The sequence below is a fragment of the Bombina bombina genome, chromosome 8, assembly GCF_027579735.1.
Source record: "Bombina bombina isolate aBomBom1 chromosome 8, aBomBom1.pri, whole genome shotgun sequence".
Lineage (NCBI taxonomy): Eukaryota > Metazoa > Chordata > Amphibia > Anura > Bombinatoridae > Bombina > Bombina bombina.
The window spans coordinates 276,980,591-276,996,226 of record NC_069506.1 but is presented as its reverse complement, the minus strand read 5'-3'; the positions used below and the strand labels follow the sequence as shown (position 1 = coordinate 276,996,226).

Genomic DNA, 15,636 nt, shown 5'->3' with positions numbered 1-15,636 from the left:
AACAGAATTGTGTCAGCAGTAGAAAGTCTTCTGTAAGCAATGTGTCTGATTAAACACTTGCACTCCAGCGTCTCACAACCTGCAGAGATGAAGAAGAAGCATTATTGATACTACTGGGCGCACAGTCATGCAGAGCTTTTTATTGCCTGTTTATTCGGTCTGATACTACTGGACGCAAAGTCATGCAGAGCTAAAAAAGTATGACCTGTTTATTCACTGGGCACGTTTGTTTTTTTGTTACAGCCTTAAAATGGTGACATGTCCTTGTCAGAACAAACTGGTGTGAGCATCTTGCACAAGGGAGGCATACAGGGTTACTTACATTTACGTAACATCACACACACGGGACATATACAAGGGAGGCAGACAGGGTTACTTACATTTACGTAACATCACACACACGTGACATATACAAGGGAGGCAGACAGGGTAACTTACATTTATGTAACGTCTCGCACACATGTGACACATACAAGGGAGGCAGACAGAGTTACTTACATTTATGTAACATCTCGCACACATGTGACATATACAAGGGAGGCAGACAGGGTTACTTACATTTATGTAACATCTCGCTCACATGTGACTTATACAAGGCAGACAGGGTTACTTACATTTATGTAACATCTCGCTCACATGTGACTTATACAAGGCAGACAGGGTTACTTACATTTATGTAGCATCTCGCACACATGAGACTTATACATTAGTACTAGGTGGGCTATTTGGGTAGCTAGCTCCGCCCTCTGACTCACTACTAGAGCTGCCCTCCCCCTCTTCAGCTGAGTTATAGCAGTTCCCTGAATTTATAACATGAGGTGACTGTCTATTTGGGAAATGTATTTCTGTCCCAATAGGGGTCCTTTGTTTAAATTCTTCTCTAAATTTCTGCAGTTCATTCCTGATGTATTCCTTAAGGGAGTTAGAATTATCTGCATTATCCTCATTTGTAATAGAGGGGTTTTCATTATGACGATACAGCCTTTTAAAACCACTTAACGATCTTTGGCTTTGTGCGAGTTCCTTATGCAAATCTTTTATCTGAGCTACTAAACTTTGGTTATATTTTTGTAAGGTGGCCATGTTTTGAGCAAACTCATCAATTTTATCCTGGATTCGTTCTGCCTCTTCCTCGTCTAACCTTAATAAATAATTTTCACCTCTCAGTTGCTCCAATTGTGAATTTTGTACTTCTATTTTATTGTACATTTCATCGTTCACATAGAGGAGCAGGCCCCAAGTTTTGAAAATGATTTCATTGCGTTTCCCCCCCCGCTTTTGAGGTTAGCCCAATTTTAACAGCCCTAGAAATATTTCGCTTTCGCCACACCATATATTATCTGCAATGTTTTTGTCCTTAGTCTTCAGCATCTTAATGTAAGCACCTAATTCTCCCATAATATTTAATTTATTTTTATGGTGAGAAATGGCTTCGGTTTTAATCGTTTCTGCCTGACTTAAAGGGCTTTTTTGGGGAACATATTTCAACACTATGTATAGAATTAATTGATTCAGACATTATTATATTGGCTTAGTATTTAGTTAAATTAAAACACTAATACAATTTTGACCAATAAGAAGAAAAAAAAAATATTTTAAGAAATATTATTAATTTTGAATTATGAAAAATTTATATTTTTAATCAATTTTTAAAATAAAAAAAAATAAATAAATTTTTATATATATATATATATATATATATATATATATATATATATAGTATATATTGTAAGAGCACCCGCTCAAAAGAGGATATTAAGTGTTTAGTGATGGATTACCTGACACACAAATATACAGGCAGGTAAACCAGTGCACGGAACCCACAAAAAATAGTATAGTATATATAAGAAAAAGTATAGGTGGGTTAATCCAGCACTAACTATTAATACACCTCTAATAAATAATTGAAAAGCTGTAAAAAACCCACAGGGAGCCACCGGATCAGAACCAAAGAAACACAATTTATTATTTGATAAACATGAAACTAAATCCTATATAGGTTAAATCACCAACAAAATATGAGTAATCCTAAAAACTAAGGAGATAATGGCCATATATAATATACCGGTATATATAGACTATAAAAAATAAGCTAAGCACACAATATCGACTGTGATCACAGATATGCAGATTTGTTTAAGCTATAACAAGAGTCCAGCTTAAATAGTATCCCCCAGGCAAGGCAAAGCAATAGCGATATACTCGCACCAAGTCTCTTGTTAGAGAACCATAGTAAGACTTATGGCAGTGTAAAAGCAAGTTGTGGAAATAGTAATCCAAAGCAAAGCCAGCCAGAAGTATAGGTAAGCACAGTCACTTGTAAATAATGTATAGCGAAAGCTTATAAAGGATAGTCTGTTTGTCGAGAAATAGCAGGTGTAAGAGCACTGCGTATCAGTTGTACATATGCAGGCAAGTAGTGTCAGCAAAGAAATTCAGCACAGCGTGAAGAGCACGCTTCTGTGAAGTTGGAAGCGTGGGACGCCAACTTTGGATGATTCTGGCCTGTGTTTGTCAGAGCAGAAGTCTGGAGCGAACCGCATAGCTGCATAGCTGCAATATTAGGAGACGGAGGGGCAGCTCTGACCGTACACATCTTGAGAGGATCACTCATACTACATTGTGGTGAGCTGTAGGCTGTAAAGCCTTGAATAACCCGGTCTCCTTTGCTTTACTTTGTTGAATCAAGAGACGCTGTGCTGAATTTCTTTGCTGACACTACTTGCCTGCATATGTACAACTGATACGCAGTGCTCTTACACCTGCTATTTCTCGACAAACGGACTATCCTTTATAAGCTTTCGCTATACATTATTTACAAGTGACTGTGCTTACCTATACTTCTGGCTGGCTTTGCTTTGGATTACTATTTCCACAACTTGCTTTTACACTGCCATAAGTCTTACTATGGTTCTCTAACAAGAGACTTGGTGCGAGTATATCACTATTGCTTTGCCTTGCCTGGGGGATACTATTTAAGCTGGACTCTTGTTATAGCTTAAACAAATCTGCATATCTGTGATCACAGTCGATATTGTGTGCTTAGCTTATTTTTTATAGTCTATATATACCGGTATATTATATATGGCCATTATCTCCTTAGTTTTTAGGATTACTCACATTTTTTTGGTGATTTAACCTATATAGGATTTAGTTTCATGTTTAGACTGTTTATCAAATAATAAATTGTGTTTCTTTGGTTCTGATCCGGTGGCTCCCTGTGGGATTTTTACAGCTTTTCAATTATTTATTAGAGGTGTATTAATAGTTAGTGCTGGATTAACCCACCTTTACTTTTTCTTATATATACTATATATATTTATAATCTCTATTTACTACAAATATATTATATCAATGTGATAAATATTAATATATACTACAGCGCCTCCAAATAATATGTCAGTACATGGTCGGGTTATAAGACAATATATTTAATAATTATTCTTTAAAACAAACCCCCAATAAAATGCATATATACGAAAACAATTAAAATGTAATATAAATTCCTAAATTATTTATATTAGTTAAAGTTATAAACACATTGAATTATATTTATAGAAACCAGATATGAATCAAACTATACAAGCTTAAACTGTTACAATATTCTTTACAAAGCAAACCAAATGTACCTTTAGAATTATCCTTATTTACAATTGAATTGCATTACATCACCACAATTAAATACCAAAGTATAGACCACTAACTTTCAGACCAGTACAATTAAGCTACTTATCCTACAATTGATCCTTTATAACTCCAATTAAAAACATCAGAAATTATATATATATATTATTAGTGCAAACAACCAAATTATATGCCTATTTATTTTAGCTGAAATAAATTACTTAGCATACACAATACTAGATTAATACTACACAGGACTGTGAATATGCCCTTTTTTTTTTTTTAAATTATTTTTTTATTGAAGTCATAAATCAATACAGAGTATAGGGTATGTCTCAAAACATTCACAAGACAATGTATACAGAGCATAATTAGGAGACAATATATTCTAATATCTCAAGCATTTCCATAAAATGTGGGCTATCACATAAAGAGACTTCAGTTTCGTTTTAGAGTATAACAAATGTAATATAAGCAAGAAAAATGGTCCTCTCCTAGCTATATACAAAGAGAGGTAAGATATCCATTCAGATAAGGGTAAGACTAGTGAGGGGGTGACTCTATAATTATATGGGGAAGGGGGATGCAGCGGGCAAGAGCCGCTCAAAATATAATAGGGGAGGAGGTGGGGGGGGGGGGGGTGGGGGGCGGAGCCAGCTAGTATGTCCTTACCAGAAGCAAATTTAGGTGGGACTAGAGTATTATTACTTAACCTGCGTACTCCTATAGTGGGAGCCTGAGAACAAATAATATATTATCAAGAGAAGGGGGGACGTTAGAAAAGCTGGAGTCTGGGGGACCTGGGGTACCTCTGGGTGAGCCCCTCTCCTAGGGGAGTGCCACCTATAGGCGATGTGGGAAAAGGGAGAAGGGATATGACCCGCAGGCATTAAGTACCGGCGGGAAAGGGAGGAGAGAGGCTCAATCAAGACAACTATTATGTGCTAGAAATGTGAGCAAGAGCATAGATAAATTAGGGATGACATTCATACAGTCACAAAAAATGATAGCCAATAACAAATAATATGAATATAACACAGCATTTAAGCAAATAGGGGTCATATACACCACTATAAACAACAATAATTATTAAACACAATATAGAACAGGTTTTGAACTTGTTACCCAGTTGCTGTTAATGATTCATGAGCTAGTATGTTGCTGGCAGTAGAAATAACTCCCCTAAAGATGTCTCCGCTAATTGTACCGTATGTTAATAGTTTTAATATATGTCCCAAATATTTGTGTCAATTAGCTGCCTATCAATAGTATATAAGTTGCTATATGGTATACAGGGAGGGGCGTGTAAGAAACTAGTATTGTAGAGGCTGTCACAGAGTGCAACAGTTATGTGACCATAAATATAAACAGAGTAATAAAACAGCAGCAATGAGTAAGACAGTTGAAAAATGAAACGGCCACTATGAGAATAATTAATATAGAGAGCCTCATATGCAAGTCAATAAGTACCCTGCTGCACTAATATATAAGAGGATAAAGGGCCATGCAAATCAACAGATACCTCAGCAACTCAACAAATATAATAACTAACGTTGAACAATGAACATATAGTGTACATAAAATATAAACAGTAGTGTGCGTCCCAGGATCAACTTTACAGACCTCATTAGGATAGCTATGGAAGCACCATATGTACTATGAAGCAGTTCATCAACTCTGGGGAAAAGCATATAGATAGACCCTGTAACACTGTAAGGTCTGTCCACACATGTGGGTTAACATAGGCTAACATTCACTCTCAAGGACCACATAGTAAATATATAAACTGAGAACAGTGTGAGCTAATAAGGCTATGAAATAGCGTAATAGATAAGCAAAGTTAATTGAGCTCTGTTGACAGAGTTTGCAGGCCATGTTCTTAAGTCCCCTGAAGGACCATCATATAATCCATTACTGGTACAAACGTCTGCAGACTGCTGTAGGTTAATAGTATTATTGCTAGGTACAGTTATATGGAGATTATACTCCAGCACATCGTAGCAGCTGAAGAAAATTTACCCTACTCCGGTCTTGAAATCTGATGACCGGCATAGAGGGACCTGTAGATCATGCTGCAATATAAGATGGCTCTTGTCCAGAGCGAGTGCCGGGGTCATACGGTACCTGACTTCACTGAATATCATGGGGGCAATGTGGCTGCGAGAGGCAACCAGAGCAGCCGGTGAAGGAGTGATGAAGCCTGTAAGAGCGTGCGCTACTCCAGGCTGCCTCTCAGCTATTCGTATCGGACGAGTACTCTGTGTCATTTTCCCCTCCTGGAGTCCCGTGACATGTGGCTCCAGATACTCTGTGACTGCCTCTCTGCGCTCAGCACTCTCGAAAATGCAGTGCTCATCTGTGGCTGTGGGGTGCGGTGTAGCGGAGTATAGGAGCTGGGGTTCCATATTCTGGGGTTCTCTCGCTGGCCTTATTAAGAAGTTCCCGGGTTGCAGCTGGGGCTTCCCCTATATAGGTTGTGATGCGCTTAGATTGCTCCACCGCCGTTCGAGTGGATTGGGCTTCAGATCCGCTAGGGCATAATGCGGGCTCCTGTTTGAGAGGTAGTAGAAAGGAGGGATGAGGCAGAGGCAGCTCTAGGTTCAGTTGCGGCGCCACGCTATGGGTGAATGGCGCGACCTGTTCCCTTAGTACTTCTGTCAGGTCCTTAAGTCTGCTGGACATCAAGTTATCAAGAGCCGCAAGCTTGGCCAATATAACAGCTTGGAACTCCTCCATGTCCCACCAGGTGCCCCTGCTGCTGATCTGATGTTCGGTAAAGGGTGAAATTCAAATAGGACACCTCGTGGGAGAAAAATGGCCGCTCCCCAGTATCTGCTGTAATACCTTTCACGGGTATAGTGAATAGCGATCCTCTGTAATTAAGTCACTAGACACTTGTAGGGTCTTCTTATAACTTGTGCCTCAATTTAAAAGTAAATTAGGCTGCACTGAGCGGTCAGATGTAAATAAATTTTCTGAATCTGTCCGGAGCTATGGTAAAGCGTGACCGCTCAGATGCAGATCTGGCTCCGCCCCCCGAATATGCCCTTTTAAATATACTAACTGCAATTAGACTGTAGCAACAATTAATGTATTTGCTTTAAAATATTTAAAATATAGAACTGTCATACATTACCACATGAACCAATTCAGTATTCCAATCTTTTCCAAATAGATTCAGATCACCTCATATGAAGAAAGGTTATTGCATAGATCAAGAAGGGAGTCCAAGATTTTGCTTAAAGTGATTGTGTCCCAAATATGGCAGCCAGTTATTCAATCACAAGTTTCAGCAGACAAAAGATCACCCTTCTATCTCATTTTGCATGAGGTTATATCGTGATATACCACACCCTTTTTTATTCTTATTGTAATCATTGGTGATTATTTGAAAATGCCCCATGCTGCTTGTCTTTTGGATTGGCCCTTCGGATGCTTAGCATTGATTGGTTATTTGGGAGACGCCTCCCTGATTGGCTCATCTGGCTCTGCATGTGTTCCAATAGTTAATTAATTTGGCTGTCATACCAGTTTTAATATCCTAGGGGGCAGTAGACAACCGCAAATGCAGTTTCACCATTAATTATTGCTACAGTTTAATACATCCTTATAAAGTGATTATTTAAACTACTTTGATTTCTTGTATTAATCACTTACCATTTTTAATATAGATGGGATAATATAATGTAATTTTCTGATTATTCCAATACCAAATACAAGTATGTTTCTAGTGATCATATTAATAAGCAATTACACTGTCAATTATTTGCTCTCCTCAGAACCATAGCATTTAACATCCTGGCATTATATTCCTACAAACACAGCGTATTTCACATTCCTAATAATTTTTGAGTGCATAGATTTGTGTTTATGACTAATATTCATAGGACATCTTGTTGTCTGAAAAATAAAGAAACAGATGTTATTTTAAAATAAACATTTATACATTTATTATACAGCCATTTATAATTATACCAGTTGTATTTCAAAAACAATTTTAAAAAGCTACAATGCCTCATGTGTCTCTGATTGTTTCAGTATATGATGTGTATCTAAACAGCAGGGGTAACTTAACACCTAGATGGAATGAATAATTTCTTCAGCTAAAACGGGTTCTCTTTCTGAATTTATTTAAGCTTCAAAAGAAATCCTCAGACATGTCTGTTGGCATATGCTTCTCTCAGATCAGAAAGAAATGGTGAGAATCTTAAAGGGGCTTCTGATCATATCTTCCACCAAAACACTGACTATTGGCTCCATCAACCCAGGGGTTTGTGCTGGTTAATGAGACAGATGCTCTCTTTTGATCTCTTAGATGCTATGTTAATCAGGAGAAAGTATCTCATGTCTGATCTCAGATTTGCAATACACAGCCATTTAGATGACTATCTCTTTGGAATTAATTGCCTGAACTAATGACCAAATGTTTCAGAGCAAGAAACACACCTGGAGTAGCGAGAAAAGCAAGATGAGAAGTGCATTGCACTGTTCTAGCTGTAAAGGATTTAGTTTGCAGATTTCATGGTGTTTTACCAGCTGGTTCTTTCGTCAATCTATCTCCAGTTCCATGAAACCCAATTATTTTCTATTTTCTTCTGTTATAAAATTTGCTTCATTCTCATGGTATTCTTTGTTTAAGAGTATACCTAGGTATCAACCTATATATCAACCCAGAGGACAGATTCTTCCAAAGTATCTTTGAACTGAGTACAAACAGTCTTAGAAACCCCCTCCTGGCTTAAGGTCCACATAAGGGTGCAGCTCCCAGGCCACACAAGGTTCAGGTATGGGGCAGATTGAACCTGGTTCAGGAGGCTTGTCAGAAGTCAATTTAAGACCCTTTGGATTGGGGTACCAAAACAAATGGTTTCTATCAAAACCTTCTAGAATGCTTGAGATCCCTTAAAGGGACAGTACACACCAATTTCCATATAGCTGCATATAATACACTACTATAAAGAATAATATGCACAGATACGGATCTAAAAATCCAGTATAAAACCTTTTAAAAAATTACTTAGAAGCTCATAGTTTAGCACTGTTGAAGAGGTTAGGCTGTGAAAGGAGCTGGGAAATCAATATGAATAGACACTCCCCCCTCCCCTGCATATAAAAAACTATTAATCAAACAGGAGCAAGCATGAATCTGTAGACATCAGTATCCATCTATAATGTTGGGGCTTGGTTAGGAGTTAGAAATCCGCACAATGTTATTTAAAAATAAGACAAACTATACATTGTTAAAAAAACAATTCTGTATGGGCTATATAAATGGATCATCTACAAAACATTTAAGCAAAGAAAAATATAGTGTGCAATGTCCTTTTAAAGGCCAAAGCCATTCTGGCTTGTGTAAAGATACTGGAAACAATTGAAGTGATCGCTCCTGTTCAGTATCAACAGCAAAAATTTAGCAGCACCACCAATTCTTCTTAATAAAAGCACCCCAACGTTTCGGACCTCAGTCTTTAATTATGTCTGATAATTTAAGACAAAACATACTTTTTAAATACCCTAAGCCCCACCCCTCAATTAATTTACACTCCTTCCTGCACCTTAAATAAAAAACAAGAGTAGAAGGGTGCACACTCCTCTAAGCATAGTACGTTAAAAACATATATAGATTTATTGATACATCAACAACTGCAAACTCACACATTGAGACCTTAAACAACTGTGAGGTATAATAAAAGCACATATCAACAAATGGTGTCTCACAGTATAGAAGTAGCATCCCAGGGATGTCTCCACAATCGTCCTGTAGTTCTGCTGGGCACACCAAGTGAGTACAATGTTCCAAAAAGGTTCCATAAGCAGAATCCTAAAAAAAGCAATTTAAAATCGCAACCACTAGTTATAAACTGCCGCTCGTGTGTACAGCCGGCCGGAAAACAGCTGATTACTGTGGCGTTCCCACATCTAAACTAAATAGATCCACTGATTTGGAAAAAATTACATCCTTTTTCAAAATTCATTATCATTTTATCCTAATTCATATACATTCCTATTTCTAAATAATCTAAACTTAAAGTACAAATTTTTATCACATTTTTTATTCCAAAATTTCCTCTCCTTCAGTTAAATACTGCCCAATTAATTTCTCTATTCATGCCTCCAGGGTATAAGGTATCCAATTCCCATATCCAATAAAGTTCTCTTTGCTTTAAAAGGTTTTCCTTGTCGCCCCCTCTCCTAGGATAACACACTTGCTCAATTATCTGAAACCTAAATTGACTCAAACTATGTCCTGCTGTAATGAAGTGGTTCGCCACTTGTGCATTCAACTGTTTAGTTCTAATGTTACTTTTGTGCTGGTTCATTCTTTCTCGGACCTTATGTGTGGTCTCTCCTACATAACCCTGTTCAGTTTAATAGCCTTATGCTTATCTCAGGCATAAATTAGTACGTAGGATAGCCTTATGTTTATCTCAGGCATTAATTAGTACGTAGGATAGCCTTATGCTTATCTCAGGCATTACTTAGTACGTAGGATAGCCTTATGCTTATCCCAGGCATTAATTAGTACGTAGAATAGCCTTATGCGTATCTCAGGCATTAATTAGTATGTAGGATAGCCTTATCCCAGGTATTAATTAGTATGTAGGATAGCCTTATCCCAGGTATTAATTAGTGCATAGAATAGCATTTTGCTTATCTCAGGCATTAGTTAGGACAAAGAATAGTATTATGTTTATACCATTCAGTAATCAGTATGTAGGATAGTATTATGCTTATCCCAGGCATTAATTAGTACGTAGGACAGCCTTATGCTTATCTCAGGCAGTAGTTAGTACGTAGGATAGCGTTATGCTTATCTTAGGCATTAATTAGTAGATAGGCTAGTCTTATGCTTTTCCCAGGTAGTAATTAGTACATAGGATAGCCTTATGCTTATCCCAGGCATTAATTAGTATGTAGGATAGCCTTATGCTTATCCCAGAAGTCCCCCACAGTGTTTATCATTACCACCACTAATGGAAATGTATTGTATAAATTGACCACCCTTTGTGTGAAGTAGCCTTTCTGAATATTACTCCAGAACCTACTACCTTCTGCTTGAGATCATGACCCCTTGTTCTGGCTTTACGCTAAAGGGTAGCAGGTTTATGAGTAATTTGCAGAAGCACTGTTCACAGTAAGGGTGGCCTCCTCATGCCGCCTTCAACGGTTTTGTCTTTGGCTCTGTGCTTGGCTTAAGTGCCTGTTTAAAGCAGCCACACAGTCCTGATACATAACAGTCAGAAAGTGTTATTGCTTTAAAGTATTTTGGCGCCTACGCAGAAGTTTTCACATTATCTATTTTCTTGGGCGATTGTTGTATTTTGTCGCCATAACAAGATTTCCCTTTCAGTTGTTTAGAATCTGTATCTCCTATTGTGCTGCTCTTGTTGTTTCAATCAGACTTTCTTATTCCTCTTCCTTCTTCTCTCTCAATTTAGCTAAACTGTAAAACTAGAGGGGAGAGGTTGACGTGTCGCCTGTCTCCAAGGGGATGATTAGCTGCTAACTCCATTGTCTTAAACATTTCCTGCTTCACATTTAGTTACTCAGAGTTTCAAGAATTACCTGCAAGTGCTAAAACAGATTTCAGTTTCTATATAAACTTGCATATCAGACGTACAATAAACAACTTAAGCACATGTTTATTTTTGTTGCCCTCCTGTACTACTGTCAAGTTCTCAGAATGATAATGTGTCCTTGGTTCTATTGTACAGGGTATACATTAGTATGTTAAGGTGTTTAATTCATGTGTGTGCAGAAACCGGTTAATACAAATTGTTTAGTTAAACAAATGCGTAATTTCTTATTGACGCCAAACCTAGGTGGTGTTTTACCAGCAACTCATGGTGCTCTGTTCTGTCTTTTTCACCCAGTCCTTGAGGACAGAGGCGTATGATTACTTCAGCGCTATATACAGTTTGCTTTGTGAAAGGCTGAAGAGACACAAGAATCTCCGTCTTCCCAACTTGCCCAGTGTGCCACGTACTGTACCATTCTCCGCTCCATCCATCCAGGTAACATCTCTGTATCCTGTAAACTAACGTAGTCCATAAATATTAACCCAAGATAAGAAAAAAGATATGTACAGAGCCAAGGGCTGACTATTGTTCTCAATACATATGGCTACTGCCTGGAGTTTGTGTTTGTTTAGCCCCACTGTAAGGTGCTGCCACTTTCACTAATGTGTGACGCATTCTTCTTCTTCCTGGACCAAATAAACATTCTGATTGTTTAATTTTATTACAGATCAAAGAGATCTGAGACAGTTTATCATAGTGCTCACACCAAACCTATTGACCTGAGCCAGGTTATAATAGTGCTCACACCAAACCAATTGACCTGAGCCAGGTTATCATAGTGCTCACACCAAACCCATTGACCTGAGCCAGGTTATAATAGTGCTCACACCAAACCAATTGACCTGAGCCAGGTTATAATAGTGCTCACACCAAACCAATTGACCTGAGCCAGGTTATAATAGTGCTCACACCAAACCCATTGACCTGAGCCAGGTTATAATAGTGCTCACACCAAACCCATTGACCTGAGCCAGGTTATCATAATGCTCACACTAAACCAATTGACCTGAGCCAGGTTATCATAGTGCTCACACCAAACCAATTGACCTGAGCCAGGTTATCATAGTGCTCACACCAAACCAATTGACCTGAGCCAGGTTATCATAGTGCTCACACCAAACCCATTGACCTGAGCCAGGTTATAATAGTGCTCACACCAAACCCATTGACCTGAGCCAGGTTATAATAGTGCTCACACCAAACCCATTGACCTGAGCCAGGTTATAATAGTGCTCACACCAAACCCATTGACCTGAGCCAGGTTATCATAGTGCTCACACCAAACCCATTGACCTGAGCCAGGTTATCATAGTGCTTACACCAAACCCATTGATCTGAGCCAGGTTACAATAGTGCTCACACCAAACCAATTGACCTGAGCCAGGTTATAATAGTGCTTACACCAAACCAATTGACCTGAGCCAGGTTATAATAGTGCTCACACCAAACCAATTGACCTGAGCCAGGTTATAATAGTGCTCACACCAAACCCATTAACCTGAGCCAGGTTATAATAGTGCCCACACCAAACCCATTGACCTGAGCCAGGTTATAATAGTGCTCACACCAAACCCATTGACCTGAGCCAGGTTATCATAGTGCTCACACCAAACCCATTGACCTGAGCCAGGTTATCATAGTGCTCACACCAAACCCATAGATCTGAGCCAGGTTATCAGCCAGCACAGTGTTCACACCAAACCCATTGAAGGGATATTAAGCAGTGTGAGAATGTAATATGAAATGTTTAATTATATGAAGTTAAAAAACTTTACAATATAATTTCATTATGCCCCCCCCTCTTTTCCTGTGATTTAATTATAGTTTTTCTAAATTCTACTCAGTGTCTATAAAGTAACTTGTGCCGCCATGTCTGTACTTAAATTGCCCCTTATCTGTTTCCCCCTTGAAGCTATTTAGGGAGCAATATAAAATAGGCAATAAAAGAAACTGTCCAAACAAGGCTGTGTGAAAGATAGGATAATGTAAAAGGGATTTCACAAACTCTTGTTTACACAAACAGAGATAAATAGAAAACTAGTTCAAACATGGCAACACCCATTACTTTATAGAAACTAAACATTTACACTTTTTGCATAAAATACATCATTGTGTCTTACATGTATTTACTGTTTAACTTACCTGACCAGGGCTAGTAACAATCTATTTCCTGACCAGGCTAGTAACAATCTATTTCCTGACCAGTGCTAGTAACAATCTATCTCATGAACAGGGCAAGTAACTATTTTTGTAACCAGGGCTAGTAACAATTTATTTCCTAACCAGGGCTATTAATTTATTTCCTAACCAGAGCTATTAACAATCTATTTCTTGACTAGGGCTAGTAAGCCACGGTTGAGCTCTTTCCAGTGGCAGTAGTAATTGACTCTGTGACCTGGAGACCAGGGGCAGTAGCCAGTGAGACTGTGACCTGGAGCATTAGTAACACACAGACCAGGGGCAGTAGCCAGTGATTCTGTGACCTGGAGTATTAGCAACACTCAGACCAGGGGCAGTAGCCAGTGATTCTGTGACCTGGAGTATTAGTAACACACAGACCAGGGGCAGTAGCCAGTAACTCTATGACCTGGAGTATTAGTAACCCTCAGACCCAGGGGCAGTCACTTATTAGTAACACACAGACCAAGGGCAGTAGCCAGTGACTCGGTGACCTGGAGTATTAGTAACACACAGACCAAGGGCAGTAGCCAGTGACTATGTGACCTGGAGTATTAGTAACACACAGATCAGGGGCAGTAGCCAGTGACTTTGTGACCTGGAGTATTAGTAACACACAGACCAAGGGCAGTAGCCGGTGACTCTGTGACCTGGAGTATTAGTAACACACAGACCAGGGGCAGTAACCAGTGACTCTGTGATCTGGAGTATAAGTAACACACAAACCAGGAGCAGTAGCCGGTGACTCTGTGACCTGGTGTATTAGTAACGCACAGACCAGGGGCAGTAGCCAGTGACACTGTGACCTGGAGTATTAGTAATACACAGACCAGGGGCAGCAGCCAGTGACACCGTGACCTTGAATATTAGTAACCCTGAGACCAGGGGCAGTAGCCAGTGACTCTGTGACCTGGAGTATTAGTAATACACAGACCAGAGGCAGTAGCCAGTGACACTGTGACCTGGGATATTAGTAGCCCTCAGACCAGGGGCAGTATCCAGTGACTCTGTGACCTGGAGTATTAGTAACACACAAACCAGGGGCAGTAGCCAGTGAATCTGTGACCTCGAGTATTAGTAACACTCAGACCAAGGGCGGTAGCCAGTGACTGAAAGACCCGGAGTGTTAGTAGCACTCACACAGACCAGGGGCAATAGCCGGTGTCTGTGACCTGGAGTATTAGTAACACACAGACCAGGGACAGTAGCCGGTGACTCTGTGACCTGAAGTATTAGTAACACACAGACCAGGGGCAGTAGCCAGTTACTCTTGTGATCTGGAGTATTAGTAACCCTCAGACCAGGGGCAGTAGCCAGTGACTCTGTGACCTGGAGTATTAGTAACACACAGACCAAGGGCAGCAGACAGTGACTCAGTGACCTGGAGTATTAGTAGCACTCAGATCAGGGGCAGTCACTTATTTAGTAACACACAGACCAGGGGCAGTAGCCAGTGACTCTGTGACCTGGAGTATTAACAACACTCAGACCAGGGGCAGTAGCCGGTGACTCTGTGACCTGGAGTATTAGTAGCACACAGACCAGGGGCAGTAGCCTGTGACTCTGTGACCTGGAGTATTAGTAACACACAGACCAGGGGCAGTAGCCGGTGACTCTGTGACTTGGTGTATTAATAACACACAGACCAGGGGCAGTAGCCAGTGACTCTGTGACCTGGAGTATTAACAACACTCAGACCAGGGGCAGTAGCCAGTGACTCTGTGATCTGGAGTATTTGTAACCCTCAGACCAGAGGCAGTAGCCAGTGACTCTGTGATCTGGAGTATTAGTAACCCTCAGACCAGGGGCAATCACTTATTAGTAACACACAGACCAGGCACCTGGAGTATTAGTAACACTCAGACCAGGGGAGGTCACTTATTAGTAACACACAGTCCAGGGGCAGTAGCCTGTGACTCTGTGACCTAGAGTATTAGTAACCCTCAGACCAGGGGCAGTCACTTATTAGTAACACACAGACCAAGGGCAGTAGCCGGTGACTCTGTGACCTGGAGTATTAGTAACCCTCAGACCAGGGGCAGTAGCCAGTAACTCTATGAACTGGAGTATTAGTAACTCTCAGACCAGGGGCAGCCACTTATTAGTAACACACAGACCAGGGGCAGTAGCCAGTGATTCTGTGACCTGGAGTATTAGTAACACACAGACCAGGGGCAGTAGCCAGTAACTCTATGACCTGGAGTATTAGTAACCCTCAAACCAGGAGCAGTCACTTATTAGTAACACACAGACC

At 39.8% G+C, this 15,636-nt stretch overlaps 1 protein-coding gene across 1 annotated transcript in view; it reads left to right on the top strand.

The window, feature by feature from the left end:
* Positions 1 to 15,636, top strand: part of SIK3 (SIK family kinase 3) — a 772,688-nt gene that overhangs the window by 327,627 nt on the left and 429,425 nt on the right. Inside the window, exon 9 of the mRNA XM_053691386.1 lies at positions 11,499 to 11,639. Coding sequence (XP_053547361.1) covers positions 11,499 to 11,639 — 141 coding nt within the window. The remainder of the gene's footprint in view (positions 1 to 11,498; positions 11,640 to 15,636) is intronic.